Source organism: Thermobia domestica, chromosome 16 (genome assembly GCF_964235325.1).
Source record: "Thermobia domestica chromosome 16, izTheDome1.hap1.1, whole genome shotgun sequence".
NCBI lineage: Eukaryota > Metazoa > Arthropoda > Insecta > Zygentoma > Lepismatidae > Thermobia > Thermobia domestica.
Window position 1 is genome coordinate 154,488,577 of NC_137469.1, and position 18,520 is coordinate 154,507,096.

The window sequence follows — 18,520 nt, forward strand, 5'->3', positions numbered from 1 at the left end:
TCTTAAAATTATGATATATTTTTCCATACGAATACAAAGTGCATTTGTAAGCATGCCACCCCTCGGATTTAGGCAACCCAGCTTACTTCACTGTATGGTTGGTACACTGCTGTATTGCGCAAATGGAACACCTAGTATATCAACTGAATAACTGCCCAATGAACATGTAAATGAGCTGTTTATAATATATATATATATATATATATATATATATATATATATATATATATATATATATATATATATATATATATATATACGAGGGCGGGGTGAAAAGTTCTCGGCCTGACAATGAAAGACTGCGAATTTCAGTTCAAAAATGATTTTATTTTTCGACACAATCTCCCTTACCTTCAATACACTTGGTCCAGCGTTTCTCCATCAGTATTCCTTCCCGGAAGTGAGAGTCTGAATGGTTGTGAAAATAGTCATCCACGACCCTCTCAACTTCTTCATTCGATGTGAAGCGCTTCCCAGAAAGAAATTTCTTCAAATTTGGGAACAGATAGAAGTGCAATGGTGCCAAATCAGGAGAATATGGGGGATGGCCGAGCAAATCGTACCCCAAATTCTTCAGTTTTCCCATCTCCAACACACCCTTGTGCACAGGTGCTTTGTTCTGGTGAAAGATGATTTTCTTCTTCAAGCTGTAATGTACCATTACAGTCGGTGTAATGATTTTTTTTGGACGGGTTCAATATTTTTTGAACCTAGTGCACTACGCGAATTTTTAAAATATATTTTTCGGTCCATGTAATATATTCACTAGTTCTTTATTTAAACCAAAATCAACGTGGAAGCTTTGGAATAACCCAGTAGGAATTATATTTCGGGGAATAATATCTTTATTTATACATCATTTCATTATAAACTCGATATATGGGCATTTCAAATGGATGATTATTGACATTATACACTTAAATGCTATACGAAAACATAGGCCGCAATTGGACAGAAATTCTTGAAATTATCCACAAATCTGATATTTGGCAGAATAATTTAGAGCCCCTTCGTCCCTCTGAGATGCCCATATCCTCCCAAAATCCGGTTTCAGCCAGTTTTTACCACTTTCTATTCGTTTTATAATTTTTACACCGCCAAAACCTTTTGTTATGATTGGAACTATTTCTGAAGCGCTAGTATTAAGGCGCGATTCTTCTCATTTTCTACCAGGGACGAGGTTGAGGCCACATCACGTAAATTCAACTATCAAAAAATTTTGGGCTTTTGGAAGGATAAACCAGTAAAAACAGGTAATACAATATGAAATAGTTAAATAAACACTCGGAAGCTTAAGGAGTCGGAAAGAACAGCAAAATTATATCATAAAATAGACTGAAAACAGTAAAATAGGAAATGTAAGTCAGGAGCGCCATGTTTGCTGATATGAATACCTGCGGACAGATTCATAAGTTTGGATTTTGATTTCCGGCTGTGTGGTCCTGCAAACTAAGATTTGGTGCTTCGAAAACATTTAGGATATCCCTTTTGCCTTCCCAAATTAAGTTAGGTTACTGTCCAATGTCCGCTTATAGTTCTGCACATGTAGTATATGTGATATTTTTATTACATGGTGGGATTCATTGGTCCTAGTATAGTTAGGTTAGTTTTCACTGTCAGTGTAAACTAAAACATGTTCGAAATGTGATAAACTAGAGAAACAAGTTCAAAAACATCTATAACCTCAAAGGCGCATCTCAAGGACGGGCTTTCTCAAGAATGGGCCAAGATTATTGTTGCATACACTCCCAAACTTGTGAACGGTATGCCAAATAGACTATGCTAGTTCTTAAGCAGAAAGGACTGCCTACTAGATATTGAGTTTTATATTTTTTACTCGATAAGTGTGATTTCTGGTCAGGAGTCCGAATAATTTTGCAACACCTGAATTCGTATTGTGTTTGTTTTGATTTCAATACTTTAAATTGATTGTTGAGTTATTTTATTTTCGAAGTGTAAAATTGTTTTGTTTGTTGGATGTTACAGAAAATGTGTGTGTGTGTGTGTGTGTGTGTGTGTGTGTGTGTGTGTGTGTGTGTGTGTGTGTGTGTGTGTGTGTGCGATCTATGTATGTGTATTTATATATCTTTATAGCACTCTAGACTTTGCATCCAGCCATCCGTGTTCATGTCTTGGTGGCACCTAACAATGTCTTTTAATTCTTTTTAAAATCTTTTCACGGAATGACATATTGTATTCCCATCTTGCACAACTTCATGCTATATGTGTTTCTCATTCATAGGCTATAACCTAGTAAATTTAAAGCTGGTTTCATGGTAGTGCAGTGTAACACAAACTCTTTGCAATAAATGGTTGTCTTAGTTTCGTAACACTTGTGTTTACTTTTCCTAATAGTCAATTGTTCATTTTTTATTTTTTTATTTTCCTTTCATTTATTTATTTATTTATTTATTTATTCTCAGCCACATTGCTTGTGTATTGCTTTTGCAACTGCCCAATGTACCTGTAATTGACCTGCCAATAAAGTAAAATAAGCGGAAAGGATCAATAAATAGTTAGTCATGCGTTCGTATGTTCGAAACCTGAAGTAGGTCAATTTTCGTTTTTCATTTTCATTTGTATGTACCCTAACCTAACAATGAGACTGAGAGCGTTTTGAATTGCCGTTTATTAACTCTTTGCTCTTCAAATTCGATTAGTAAACAATGTTATACAAGTTGTATGCCATAGCTGAAAGTAGAGTATTAAGTATCTACACTGTTGTTATTCTGACGAGAGCGGCAGACCATGGTGCAATTCTAGGTAGGAACTCATATGAATTTAATCCCACGTTGACACGCGACTCCGCAACCCATATAGGCTCCATGCAAAAAGCAACACTTAACTCTAATTAACCAACTATTATCGTCTCAGCCGTAATATTAAATCCTTCCGCAAGTTCTGTTCACACATAAAATAGTAGATTTGTTTCTTGTTATACATTTTGAAATGACTAAATCTTAACTGTGTGTAAATGAATGGAGAAATATTTATATTGTTCTATTGTAATTAACATCTATAGTACCAACTTTCGGGGAAGGTGCTTAACTTGAATCAATACTTACGTACTGCTTCGTATTACACTTCGTGAGTCCCATCTTACACAAAAATAGTATTGCAAATCTTACTAAATTAATCAATCAGTTAACCTAACACAGTAACAAATATGGTACAGTGCGTCCTACGATAAGGTATTTCAGTCAGAAAGTTAGCCAATATGAAATTTAAATTTATAACAATACGAATAATAAGTTAAACTTAGCTACGTTTATGGTATCACCTGTATCACGTCATAGCCATCTTTTCTAAATCCCAACAGCAGGGAAGCCATGGTAGTAGTGGTTATCTTACCATTGTGTACACTATTTTTTTTTTTTTTTTTTTTTGTCATAACCTCCCAAGCAACAACAGAATGTGACTCTATTTTCTGTTATTTATGTGTTGTGGAGTGAAGGGAATTGCAATGGAATTAAACGACCAGAGTATAGGCTATATTTTACAATTATAATGATGTATTTGAAATCGATATATATGCATTAAATTAAACATATCTAGAGTAAAAACTAAAATTTGAAGCTTTTCTGGCGGCGAATATTATAGAGATGTTCTCGGGATATCACCCAGGTGAAATCCGACAATAGAGCCGACGTTATAAGAACTGAGGCCGTTCTTGTCTTCAGGGCGATTACACTGACTAGGGATGATTCCATTCGGGGACCAGGGGAAAACCTATATATTGTCTAAAAGCTCTTGCCATGAGAAGTACGAAAACGTTTTCAAATCACGCGCAAATCCCACAACCTGCCCTATAAGAGACCAGAGTGTTGGTGTTTGTGAATCTATGTATGGCATATTCGACATAAGTAAAAATAAATGTTACGATGCATCACACGGAAGCACTTGAGCCCATCATATTCTTTTTGGCTCATTGCTAGAACGTAATTGGGGCAAGAGTTTGATAATATCACTTTGCACCCAGACGTACCCATTTGGTCAGTGTTGTCAACGAATTATAAATACAATGTGGCGGATGGTTTCTGTACCACCACATATATATCCATAAAACGTGGCATAATATCATTCGTCACTAGAAAAAATACATTGTGGACTTGTTTCTCTCCCAAGGACCCCAGTTTTTCAGTGTTGCCAACCAAGTGTAAAAATGAGAAGTTGTAAAAGAGGTTCCGTCCGATGAAACGTTTGTATACCAAGCTTGGCAGAAACATCACATGACACTATAGCAAAAGGACGTTGAGAGTGACCGTCACTAAACCATTCTAGGTTGTTAGTGTTGCCAACAAGTGTTAACATCACAATGTTGAAAATGGTGTGCATGCCATTGAACGAATATATAACAAATGTGATAGAGCAGCATTGGACAATGGAAAACATACTGTGGATGTCCCCATCTTCTAAGCAGTCAAGTGTGGAAGTGTTGCCATCTAATGCAAACATTCAAGATTTTCGCATGAAGTCTATCGCATTGGCAGACATAACTGACAACATGATTAATTGTGGGTTCACTAACATACTACAAACCTAGTATGGGTCACAGTATAATTATGTCAGCCAATGCTGTAGATTACATGCAAAAATCTCGTATGTTAGCATTGGTTGACAACATTGCCACACTGCGGTGTTTGGGAAACAGATACACTAACACTATGTTTTCCATTGTCCAATGCTGCTTCTGTCACATTTTTTACATATTCGTTCAATGGCACGCACGCCTTTTTTAACATTGTGATGTTTACGCTTTTGGCAACACCGACAATTTTGAATGGTTGAGAGATGGCCACACTCAACGTCTTTTTGCTATAGTGTCATGTGATGTTTCTGCCAAGCTTGGTTTACAAACGTTCCATCGGGGTGAACCTGTTTTATAACTTCTGATTTTTAAACTTGGTTGGCAAACCTGCCAAACTGGGAAATCTTGGGAGATAAATACGCCCACAATATACGTATTTCTTCTAGTAACGAATGATGTATATGCCACGTTTCATGGATATACTTCCAATAGTGCAGAAACCATCTGCAGCATTGTATTTACAATTCGTTGGCAACACTGACCAAATGAGTACATCTGGGTGCAACTGATATTAGCACACTATTTCCCTAATCACCAATGTATACAATGAGCCAAAAAGGAACATGATGGGCTCAGGTGCTTACGCATGACGCATCGCAACATTCATTTTTACTCTTGAAATGAAATGAAATGAAATCTTTAAGTTTCACGTCCCACAGATATGCCGGTTGGGCTAAAGGAGACGGTGATTATGAGAGATGAGTGAAATGGTGGAATGAAGAAAGTGGGAGGAAACGGGGGATCACCGAGAAAACCCACGAGCACGGTGTTTGTCCATAACAGAGTCCACACGGCGCGAGCTGGGATCGAACCAGGAACCCCAAGCACCGGAGGTGAACGTTCCACCACTGAGCCACCGCGCCCTCCATTCTTACTCTTGTTGAATATACCATACATAGAGTCACAAACAACAACAAAATAACTCCTTATAGGGGGATACGGACAAAATCTCGCGTCCGAAACATCGCCGCCCAAAATCTCGCCGGCCAAAACCTCGCGTCGCCGCCCAAAATCTTGCGTAGCCTAAACCTCGCCGCCCAAAACCTCGCGGGACAAAATCTCGCCGGGCCAAAAGCTCGCATTGCCAAAACCTCGCCGCCCAAAATCTCGTCGGGCCAAAACCTCGCCACCCAAAACATCGCGTGGCCAGAACCTTGCCGCCAAAACCTCGTGAGTCAAAATCTCGCCTGTAGCTTAATAAAAATTCAGTGTAGTGTAATAATATCTGCTGCTTTTCTTATAAGTAAAAAGAAAAGAAGGAAGGAAGTCTTGGTGTGGTGAGAGTAGGGGCGCCAAATTCTACTTCGCCCCGGGCGCCGAAATCTCTAGCTACAGCTCTGTATATATATATATCCCACTCCCCCTCCCTTTTGTTGTGCCGACAAAGTGAAATTATAAAACACATCCTAGGCTCGAACCTCATCTATATTGAAAATTTGATAGAGATCGGTAGGAGCCTCAAGAGGTATAATGTAACAAACATAGTCATTTAATTTTTATATATATAGATTTCCAAAGCATGCATTAGAATTCTTCTTGTCATTATTTTAATGTAAGTATGTGTTATTACTAAATATATACATATAGTAATATATAGAACATTCTGCATTGAACATTGTCTTGTACAAAATCGTCGTGAAGAGGTTTTATCCTGACGACATTTCTTTCCAGGCGACACTACGTCTCGCTTAATTTAGACCAGGCAAGATTCTGTGTCGCGAGATCATTACAACGAGGTTTTAATCAGGCGAGATTTTGGGTATGGCAATATTTTGGGGCGCAAGGTTTTGGAAGATGAGATTTTGGCAAGGCGAGGTTTTGCCCAGGCGAGGTTTCGGCCCGGCGAGATTTTGGGCCGCGAGGTTTTGGGAGGCAAGGTTTTGACCAGGCGAGGTTTTAGTTCGCGAGGTTGTCGCTGCGAGATTCTGGCCGCGAGGTTTTGTACCCAAACCATTATAGGGTCAGGTTGTGGGTTTGCCAGTGATTTGGAAACGGTTTCGTATTTCTCATGGGAAGAGTTTTCAGACGATACATATGTTCTCCCTAGGTACTTGGTCCCGGAATGAAATCATCCATAGTGAGACCAGTTCTTGTGTATTATATGTAGAAGAGGTAAGGAGGGCTTAAGAATCGGTTTCTCAGATTGGATGATCTATAGGTTGACGCTGATTGGTCGTATTCATATATGCTTTCTTTATGACTGGTGTCCATGTCTAGGTGGGTTGAAATCCTGTATACCTGTTGATATTATTGGGTTCTTGTAGTATGGCAAGAAAGTCTTTCATTATCCACCGCCAGGGCTGATTTCTCCGGATAAAGCAGCTTGATGTATCTCTCATGCTCCTTGCATCGATCTTCTATTGTTCGTTCTGTTTGTTCTATGTAAGGTTTCGCACATTCGCAGAGAATGCAGTATACTTATGGTGTTTTAAGACCCAAATCGTTTTAACTGGACGGCTTAGGTTTCTGATATTTGATGGCGGTCTCTGTATGGTTTTGATGTTGTGTCTCTTCATGATTCTTGCAATTTTTCCAGATAGTTTCTCAGTGTAGGGCAGGACTTCGATGTTGACTGGATCTTCAGATTCTGTAGTGGTCTTTTTACTGGAAAAGATCGTTTCTACAACCAATCGAATGTCATCTTCCTTGTATCCATTCCGCAGTAAGGTCTTCTTGAGATGTGCAAGTTCACTGGAGAAGTTTTCTTGGTTCGAGATAGCTTTTGCTCGAAGCGCAAGCGTGCTGATGATTGTATTGCGTTGTGATTTATGGTGAAAGCTGTTTCCATTGAGATAAAGGTCAGTGTGGATAGGTTTTCTGTAAACGCTTTGGCCCAGACTTCCATCAGGTTTGCGACGAATGAGGATGTCCAGAAATGGTATGCAGCCTTCTGTTTCGGTTTGCATAGTAAAATTGATGTTATTGTGTTGCTTGTTGAGAAATTCAAGGAACGGTTGCAGTGCATTTCTCCCATGAGGCCAGATGAAAAAGGTATCATCAACATATCTATAGAAACACGATGGCTTTAATGGTGCTGATTCTACTGCTTTTTGCTTCAAGTGTTCAATGAAAATGTTTGCCACTGCTGGTGAGAGAGGTGACCCCATAAAAACACCATCCCTTTGTTCATACTACTGTCCGTCGAAGAGGAAATATGTGGAAGTTAATGTGATCTCGAATAAATCAACAGTCTCCGGTGGGAAGTGTTCACTGAGTAAATATAACCTGTCTTGTACTGGAACTCTTTTAAACAGACACACCACATCAAAACTGACTAGGATGCCGTCTGAAGAAATGCGTATGGTCTTCAACATTTCCACGAATTCATTATAGGAAATAAATAAGCTATATTTTAATAATTTACACAAATACATTCTACTAGACAATTAATATATTATTATTATTATTTTTTTTTTGTATCTTAGTAAACTGTTCATAATATAAAGAAACCTTGAGTAACGCAGATGTCTTGCAGAATTCAGAATTCCACAATGTGGTTTGTAGTCAGGTAGAAATCGATTTTTTTTTTTGAGTAAATATGTATTTACTTAACACTGTATTTTGTTCGGTTTTAAATTAATGATGGAATTCTTTTCGTTTTTAACTATACCAGGTAATGTTAAGCTAAAGAAAAATAAATATGAACATCAAATCAAATATCCTTAAAACAGCAACAAGGAAAATATAAAATAAGCAGAATATATTGAAGTCAAGGCAACTAAGTCAAAGATTTAAAATCCATGAAAATAGAGAGAAAATTGACGACTTTGCGGCAAAATCCCAAGTGAAAGTGTAAAGGAGATAGCTTCACAAGGGTTTCAATTCATCCTTTTTTCTTCAAACTTGTCACCTATATACTAAATTAAAAATAACTCTCCTTCATTGAAAGGGTTGTGTCATTTTTGCGAGAAAAGGATTTCGTTGGGCAATACCCCTCGAAATGACAAAGGACCCCGCACAATTCTTACGGAAATTGAATTTCGGTGGAATTGCTTGAAACCATGACAATTTGTAGATATGATGTTCCTGAGAAAAAGTCTTAATGTGCACAACCACAAATAACTGACCGTTTGTCCACTACAGAGCCACTTTTTTGAAAATAGCCGAAGATAAAGACATTCTAGATTTCGGTGTAGGATCAAAATATCCGCAAAATATCACGGTTTAAAGCAATTCCAACGAAATGCAGAATAACCTTACCTTTTGTTTCCAAAAAAAAAGCGACCCTGTAGTGGCCAAATGGTCAGTGATTGGCGGTTGTGCCTATTGAGACCTTTTCTCAGAATCACAACATCTACAACGTATCACATTTTCAGTCATTTTCTTCAAAATCCAGAATATCTCTACAGCCCCTATACTCGGCTGCTTTCAAAAAAGTGGCTTCGTAGTGGCCAAACGATCAGTGATTGGTGGTTATGCCCATTAAGACTTTTTCTCAGGATCACAACATCTACAACATACCACGGTCTTAGTCATTTTTACCGAAATCAAAAATGTCGTTATCTTCGCGTGTTTTCAAAAATCTGGCCTTGTAGTGGTCAAACAGTCAGTGATTTGTGGTTATGCACATTAAGACTTTGTTCTTAGGAACACCATATTTACAACATATCACAACGGTTTCAAATAATTCCATTGAAATTCAATTTCCATAAGGATTGTGCGTAGTCCTTTGTCATTTCGAAGGGGGGCATTGCCCCTGCAATCCTTTTCTCGCAAAAATGAGAAAACCCGTATTTCCTACTTTGAAGTCATCTTTGCATCTTCAGAGTTTCGTTTCTTTAATGTGTCCCTCTTAGTCAAGGGGACCCTTTTCTTAAAGGGGGCTGTTTGCCCCCTTAAGTATTTTCTGAAAGAAACAAAATATACGTGTCAATTTATTTTCGGTCTAATATGTGCCAAATTTGAAGAAAATCGGATGAATTGAATCTCTTGTGAAGCTATCTCCTTTATGCTTTAACTTTTTGGACTTCACGGGTTTTTGCCCTAGTCTTCAATTATGGCCCATATATTTGGTATATGTTTTGTTTTATGTAGTTTTCGGATTTTGTGTGTATTTTCTAAAACGTAATAGAACTAAACTAAATCTACTAATAATATTATTTATAACAGATTAGGTACTTCAATACAAATAAGATTCTTGTCACCGACCTGAGTAAAGAAAAATCGAAAGAAAGTGAAAATTGTAGAAAAAAGAGAGAGTTGGAAATAGAGTGATTTAGATCAGTGTTTCTCTACTTACTTTCTTTTGAGGCACACCAAAGTACGTTTTAAACATTCGCGACACCCCTGCATGTGATTTTTTCCTAGATGCAAAAAGCAAACACACAAAAATACATACAATATATTTTTTATTATTATGGAACGACTATGAGATACAAATCTCACAAGCAAATTACGTAAGACTCTTGAATAGAAATGTATTAACATAAAAGAAACTTATGACTCTTAAGTAGGAATATGAGAAAGAAATATAAGAAATAGACATGTATTTGCGACATACCAATGTGTAGCAACACAGCGATTGAGAAACGTTGATTTAGATAGTCGAGTCTGATATACTTCAATTATTTAATACACTGACGCAGGAGAGAAGGAAAGGAAAAAAGAAAAGAAACAAATAATTAATCGCTATCTTCTGGACAACTAGTTAATCACATAATGTTGGAGTTATTTCTCAATAGTTACGATGTCTTCCAATAATAATTCCCCTAGCTACTGCACGAAACTTGTGCACAAACTGTTACATAAACACAACAGGAACTTTCAACTAACTCCATGTCCTTTATACTCACAGAATCTCATCCCAGTGAGTGCCTGTAGGACCCCATAGAACGTTACATCGAGTTTATCGGGACAAAACCCTATCTCATCATAGGAGGTTTCTTTGCATGCAGCTTGGCCATACCAGTGGCACCGATTTCTGTATAACTTGGGGTTTTTCAGGTTTGTCAGATATTATTTAAGTAGTCATCAATAAAGATATAAATACAAATATCTGCCCAAACTAACTTCTGAGGAATTTGGCCCTCCCGGCTCTTTAGTGCTCATGCCAGTGGATGACATCAACATCCACACTATTAAGTAAATGGTCATGATTAAATGATCAGTGTTGTATACTCAATTCATATCAGATAATGTCATTACTGATCTATAAATTTAGATTTATACCTCAAAATTAGATAACCATTTTGGATAAATTGTTATGATATTTCTCAAAGATTTTGCAATGATAAATGTATTGAAATAATCTTTGAAACATCTAGTAGAATATATTAATTTTGATATTATCAGAATTCAAAAACTTAGTTAAATGTTACGAACTGTCGTAGTTCTGCTACTATGTTTGATATCTTGGCTCTTAAATGCTATAAAATCATTCTGCAAATGGCTGAGGAAATAACTAATAATTATTTTAACTTTAGGACACAATCTAACTAATATTGGAGATTAGTGTATCTCCTTATAATAAAAGATAAGACTAATTCAAAAGAATGTTCTGACTCCTTTCTGTTATCTATTAATGTAACTGTTTTTGATCTGAAATTTTCAGACATGTTTACACTGGTAAAACACATTACATAATTAATTTGACAGTAATTATCAATTACCTGGTTTGAGTGTGGGTAAAAACGCGTCCGTTTACTTTTCATTTTAGTGTGAATCTCCCTCCCTCCCTGTCTCTCTCTCTCTTGGCGGGAAAAAGGGCATAATTTAAGAGCTCGGGCTGTCCGATATCGTGGAAAGCAAAATATCAATATTTGCCTATTTCGAATTGAAGAAAATGTGGATTGGCAGTCCATATCAGCATAAACCAAATTATACATAGGCAATCCAAAAATGCATATTTTATCCACGTGCAATGGATGATCAGTAGTTCCCTCTAAACTTCTTCGCCTGTGACAGTTGGTCCACATAATTCATTAACACCCTGTATATATGATGCGACTTAAGCGTGAGACAAGAACACCTGTACACAAGCCTGAGAAAACCTGAGAATACCTGTACACAAATGCTCATACTCTTTTGAACATGCACACACAAAAGCACTTCTCTTTTAATGAAATATAAAATATAATTATCTTAAGCCCAGTTACCTTGTTTGGTCTTTAGAATACCTTTTAGTGGTTGTGATTAGCTACACTTTTAGCTCTTAAGCGTTTAAATGCTCACAGAAAATGGCGTTACTATTATTCGTAATACAATTTATTTATTATATGATAATAATATGAAACAGTGCAGAAGTACGAATTCCACCCTCAACGGAAGAAAGCAATAATAAATAGTTTTGTTACCAGAAATTTGCTGAAAATGCTGCGGTAGGTAGGAAGCTGCATAATGTACGTGTGGGATTCAACAAGCAACGAGTTAAATGTGGTGAACCAAAGGCTGTCACCAGCTAGAAATTTCATTACAGTTGCTTTCATCCCCAGCTGCTGCACCAGCCAATTACAGAGCCATATGACCTTCTCTGCGACCTTTTCCGTCCCTCGTTTGCAGCCAACCGCAGCTAGAATGTTTCGTGCTACACAGAAGGCTACGGCAAGGTGTATAAAAGTCGTATAGGTGACAGACAGTTTCAATATTAATTGAGAATCAGGTAAAATTTTAGTTAAAATTTCCCTTATGTTTCCTTCTTTATTTGTGCTAATTTGCGACCAATTCCTACTCTCATGCAAAGTAATATTGCTTTATTGTAATATTAATTGTAAAATATTTCATCACACGTTACCAGCACTGAATTAAGGACCAGTTACAGTAGAGATGTATGATAAAAGAGCGCAAACACAAGCTGTATATCAAGAACAAATACACCTTGAAAACCGTTAGTAGCGTTGTACTCCAGTGAATGTAAGTTGGAAACAGGCAGTAGAACTATTTTCTAGAAGTATTAACTTAAAATATACGTACGTACATTGCAACGTAGTACATCATTTATCTATATTATTTGTTTAACGAATTTTATAATACGATAAAGGGTTTACAATGGATTAATTCGAAGCAGATCTTGGGATATAAGGAATCGTACAAAGTAAATGGATAACGTGATATAAGTTTTCTATTAATTAAACTTTTCGGATAACTAGTTAAAAGAATATATCGTTTGAATCTACTCAATCTCTGTTGTCAAACTAGATTATACTAAATACTAAGAATGCTAAAACATCATTCGGGAATATTTAATATGTAATAGCTTTTAGACGATTCAAATGAAGTTTGGTTTTGCACTAAGTTTGGAATAAACTGCTAATTGGCTAGTGCTGGTACGTAGACGACAACGCTGAAGATTTATATTGTTGTAAGACAGCTGGTCGAAGTAAGATCAATAGTTCAAGTAGACACTAGAAGTAGACAGAATCCAGTTATGTTTGAATGAAATATCAACAAACCTGAAACAACTCAAGGAAATAGTGGACGGCTATTTGCAAGGAGAGTTCAAGAATTGAACTTGAGAGAAGTCCAGAAACAATTTATCCGAATTTACGGTCAAATAGTACATACACTAGAAGTAGGGCTCTACTACGGATCCACAGTGACCTCTTAATAACAAGAGACGAATTCAGAAAAAAAACATCAACCCAAACCAAGACTCAACAATAACTAAAGTAGGAAATGATGAAATTAAAGATATTTTGAAAAAGTTAAAAAGTAAAAAGGCCCCAGAACCCGACAACATAAAAACAGAAATATTCTTAAATAACAAGAAATTTTGAACCCTCTTTCTAACTCAACTCTACAACAAGTGTATAAATGAAGAAACCTTTCGAAACGCGTGGAAAGAGGGAGAAATAGTAACAATACTAAAACGTCCAGACAAGAGCAAAGCAAAACCAAAATCATACAGAATAGTATGTCTGTTAAATACTTTCGGAAAATCTTAGAAAAAATACTGTTGAACAGAATCAACAAATATAGATCAAATATCAAATGATTCCAACTACAATTTGGATTTAGCAAAGGAAAGTCAACCGAAGATGCACCTAGAAGATTCATCGACGCAACAGAATTACACTGAGAAAAATCCGTTCTCCGGATAGCGGTATATTGTACAAATATACGGAATCGCCTTGCTTACTACAGAAATCAGTATGAAACATACGTTATCCATATGCTACATACCCACTGCCCTTAGATGTTCCATCATGCCGTTGCAAGGTGTCTGATATAGAGCAGTCTTCCTTATATTACATACATATATGTATGTTACCTTCGTCAGCTATATTATATATGTCCATATATTGTTTCATGCGGAAAGTACGTACAGATGGAACACTTATATAGAAGGTATTATAAAACATGCGTTTTCAGTTATACGTTTGTTGTACGTTAAGTATAAAAACTACAGGATTTATAAATGTAACATACGGTTTTACGTATGTCACATACATTTTTTTCTCAGTGTAGAAATAGCAGAGAATAAAACGTATGTTGTAACTTCATTCGTGGACATCTCCGAGGCATGAGGCAACGTATGGTGGCCATCAGTTTCAAAACCCTAAGGAACGTAAAAAAAAAATACAGCAGTATTATACAAAATACTTAAAGACAATTATAGAAACAGAAAAACAAAAATACCCAATACGAACCTTGATAAAAGTAACTGCGTCTCAAGGATGAGTCCTCGGCACAGTTTTCTGTGATATAATTTATTCAATCGTGTGTGGAACAACTAAACAATTTACCAAAAACTGAAAGTCATAAATATTTCGTCTTCAGAGCCAACAGAAGAGAATCTAAGAAAAAGAAAGATCATCATTGCACTTTAAAAAAATGTAGTTCACATACTTAAAAAGGTATTTTACATGCGTCATTCCTGTAGTTTTTGGACTTATCATGCAACAGACGTTTAATTGAAAACGCATGTTTTATAATCCTGAATAAGGAAGAAAGAACTAAAGCGCTAAAGAAAGGAACACAGAGACCTACAAAATTGACAATTCAGGAAAATTCACCAGACTCTATTGTGCCTCGGTGCTGGAAATCTCTCGGTAATCCATCGCAAACAACAATATTTTTATTTAATTATTTTTTGTATTTGTATATTACATTTTATCTTAAATTAGCTGTATATATTTACTGCTATTAATTATTGAAACAGGTTTTACATTGAGTACTAGCTCCACTTTATACCCAAGACATGTAAAACGGCTCTCCAGTTATTTGCAGAGTTTAATAGTAAAACGCGAAAACAAGAGCCTTCGATTGTAAAATTAACGTTTTAAATAATTATTCTGTTTTTTGTTGTATTATTACATAATTTTAAAAGGAGATCCATATATCATATATTGAGTTTCTTATTCAATTAATATTTATAAAATATGTAGTTTGATGCCTGAAGAATAAAGTGGAAAATACGGATACTAGTGCTTTTTCAGCTCGATGAGAAGAAACTAATATATTTTGTTCTTTGACGTTTCCTTATAATGACATTGCATGCTTGTTCACTCTTCGCCGATACTTTTACAAAATTTTCTGCCCATTGTAATAGGAATTAAATGGGTTGAGAAAATTTGGCATCACGCCAGCCAAGGAACCGTAATTACTAGCTTTCGAAGTTTAAAGACCAAAAAGGAAAATTCCTAGCTGATGTTCAATTCTCCTTTAACATCGTGGAGACCATAAGAATTTTCTTTTTTCGTAAGATGACTCATACATGTATGTAACATGCGGAACAATAAAACACTTTTGATTTCTTTAAGATCTGATTCTAATTAGTGTATAAACCTTGAATGACAATTATTCAGTAGCTTTAATTTATTAAGTATACATACGAGTAAAGTATAGATGATCAGAAAACTTTTATATACGTATATGGTTTGTTTATAATGGTTGCGGTATATTTATGTCAAAGTTTTTATTTCATTTTATTTATATTTATTTTATTTTATTTACACAAGAGAGAGGATTAAATTGATCATAAATATTTAGAAAATACAACAGCGCCTCGAAAAAAAGTTCCACGTAAAGAGCTGTGTAATTTTCTTCACAAATTGGCAGTTGGATTTGATACAAACGAATGATCTGGAAGCAAATGGAGTTGAGCAAACAAACAAAGTGTGAGAAATTACCTACATCAATTCCACTTTTTTTTTCAATTGATTTGTAAAAGCTGGAAAGGCACTACATTACCTTGTGTAAATATTTATGCAAATTACTAAACCATATGTTAATTAACATTATAAAGTTTCAAGATTGGAATAGAGAATACTGTAGAGTATTTTTCATGGAAAATGAATATATTAAAAGTCAGCAAATGCCGCATATAAAGTAAAATTCACATATTAAGTTACGATAGAACGAAAAAATAAACTTTCAATTTAACGTCACAATGGCCTTTAGGCTAAGAAAACGGATTATTTAGCTGTGAGTGTAATATAAAATTTGAAATGAAATATATTTGTTCTATACTGGAACCCGGTGGAAAATTCAAAGGTAGTTCAGGAAAGACGTTCCCATGGAGTTCAAAACTTGTTCCGAAAGATAATGGTTTATTTCCAGTTTAAACTTAACAGAAATGACCGTTCTTTATATCTATATCTATATAGTTATATATAAATGAAAGTCAATGTGTTGGTGATTCCATGCCTCTCGATCCCCCCACCGATCTCTATCAAATTTTGAACATGGATGAGGTTCTGACTTGGAATGTTTTTCTTTTTTGACGCCACAAGAGAGATATAGAGGAGGGGATATATATAACGTAATAATCTTGAACCACGAGACCGATCTCGATCAAATTTTCCACATAGATAATGTTTGGACCTGGCATGGTTTTTATCGGTTCACTTTGACGGTGCAACTTAGGGAAGGAGAAAGTATTTGAAAATGACTGAAAACGACCAACATTAGTGTCGAATGCATAGTTTTTAGGTCGTTAGGATGTACAGCGACACTTCCGATGTTCAAATCCAAATTCAGCCCCGCAACTTGCAAGAGGGGAAGATTTATAAAAATGATGGAAAATGACCGACATTAGTGCCTAATCCATAGCCTTCGGAGTCCCTGAGATGAACAGTAAGACTTCCGATGCTGTTTAAATCAAAATTCAGCGTCGAAACTTGGGAAAATATATATATATATATATATATATATATATATATATATATATATATATATATATATATATATATATATATATATATACGAGGGTGGATCAAAAATAAACAGGATTTTATTTATTCATTTTTTAAATTCATTTATTGAATACCACAAGGCACTTACAATTTATATTTCCACATAGTTTTCTCCTTTGAAAATGCATTTGTCCCAGCGTATGGGCAGCTTTTTGATGCCCTCTTCGTAGAAAGAACAGGATCGTGTCACCAGCCAGTTGCGCACGAACTCTTCCACACTCTCGTCATCTTCAAATTGTTGCCCTCCTAGAGCTTCTTTAAGCGGTCCGAAAAAATGAAAATCACAAAGCGATATGTCCGGGCTGTAAGAAGGATGTTCAAGTGTAGTCCAGTGCATTTCCTGTAGCTTCGAGACAGTTCGAGCTGCAGCATGGAGTCGAGCATTGTCGTGCAGGAAGAGGATCTGTCGAATCGATTTTTCTCGTTTTTTGAGGCGATATGCAACTCTCGCCTTTCTCAACAGCTCGTAGTAGTATTCAGCATTTATTGTGTGTCATTTTTGTAAAAAGTTACTCGTAGATCGTCGCCAATAATGCCTTTAATCGGACGAATGTTTTCGTCCGTAATGCTGGTCCGAGAACAGCGATCGTGTTGCTGATTTTCCACACGTTCTCGTCCTTTCTTGAACTTTTTATGCCAGGCATACACACGCGTCTTTGACAATATTTGATCCCCGAACACTGCAGTCAATTTCTGGCAAATTTCTGCCGCTGTAACTCCTTCGCGAGCAAGAAATTTTATAATTGTGTGTTGCGCATTGGAGGGGTGCACCTGTTGCTGCGACATCATGAGCGGTACTGATGAATTGGCGGAAAATATCTAACAGCACGCTCTCTCCACTCCCAGCGGTCCCGCCTAAACATAGCAGAAGCGCGGCCATTCCTAAAAACTGTTGATGTTCAGGAACAAAAATCCCGTTTATATTTGATCCCCCCTTATATATATATATTCGACAACTACCGATATTAATGTCGAATCCATAGTGTTTTAAATTCATATTCAGCACTTTTGTCCAAAATAAAAGTATTCTCTCTGTGCGAAGAAAGCGTATTCTGCTAGCATGTAATGTGATGTATGATATGATATCAAAATAATTAAAAGTTTCCATAGCTTGTGTGTGACTGTGTTTCTAGAGTAGTATATTCTTAGCTTATAAACAATCAATGAAAAATTTCGATTTATCAACACATTCAAGTCAATAAAGAGCCAGAAAATACACGATTGATACTTGCATCATATGTTGAGATAATCTCAGTATATTAAAGATTATTTTCTTCAAAATAGTTCCCTCAACAACTACAAAATTCTTCGCTTTTCAATTCCGTTGGAAGTATCTAATTTTAACATTCTCAAATCATTTCTGACAATTTTGACTGAACATATCTTGTTTACATTGATTCGGTTGAAAATGTTGCAGTAAAGTGAAATGTGTAGTTACAAAGCCCTAAGATTACACTCTGAAGACTAGAGGAGGAGATATCTAATGCGACTAAATGGATATAACTAATGCGACTAGAGGAATTTGCGACCACAGTTTAATATATAAAACACGAGTTAGTTAATCATTTGATGGTGGAAGGTGTCCCATAAAGAACGGAAATTTTGAGTGTATAATAGCATATAAGTTTATTGATGAAATTAAGTAATTTACATATCACATATTTGCATATTTTTGCTAGGTATGCTACCTATGATTACACACGTAATATGATATCACTCATATGCCGTCCACGACTCTGCAGGCACACTCTCATTCTTTCTATGAATTTTTCCTTTTTTTCCCATAGCTGCACTTCTAATT

The 18,520-nt window shown here is 36.0% G+C and overlaps 1 protein-coding gene across 1 annotated transcript; it reads right to left on the reverse strand.

The window, feature by feature from the left end:
• Positions 1-6,966: 6,966 nt before the first annotated feature.
• On the reverse strand, positions 6,967-7,695 carry LOC145672664 (uncharacterized). Its single transcript, XM_081741829.1, has one exon. It carries the CDS (start codon positions 7,693-7,695, stop codon positions 6,967-6,969), a length of 729 nt encoding a protein of 242 aa, XP_081597955.1.
• Between the last annotated feature and the right edge of the window lie 10,825 nt (positions 7,696-18,520).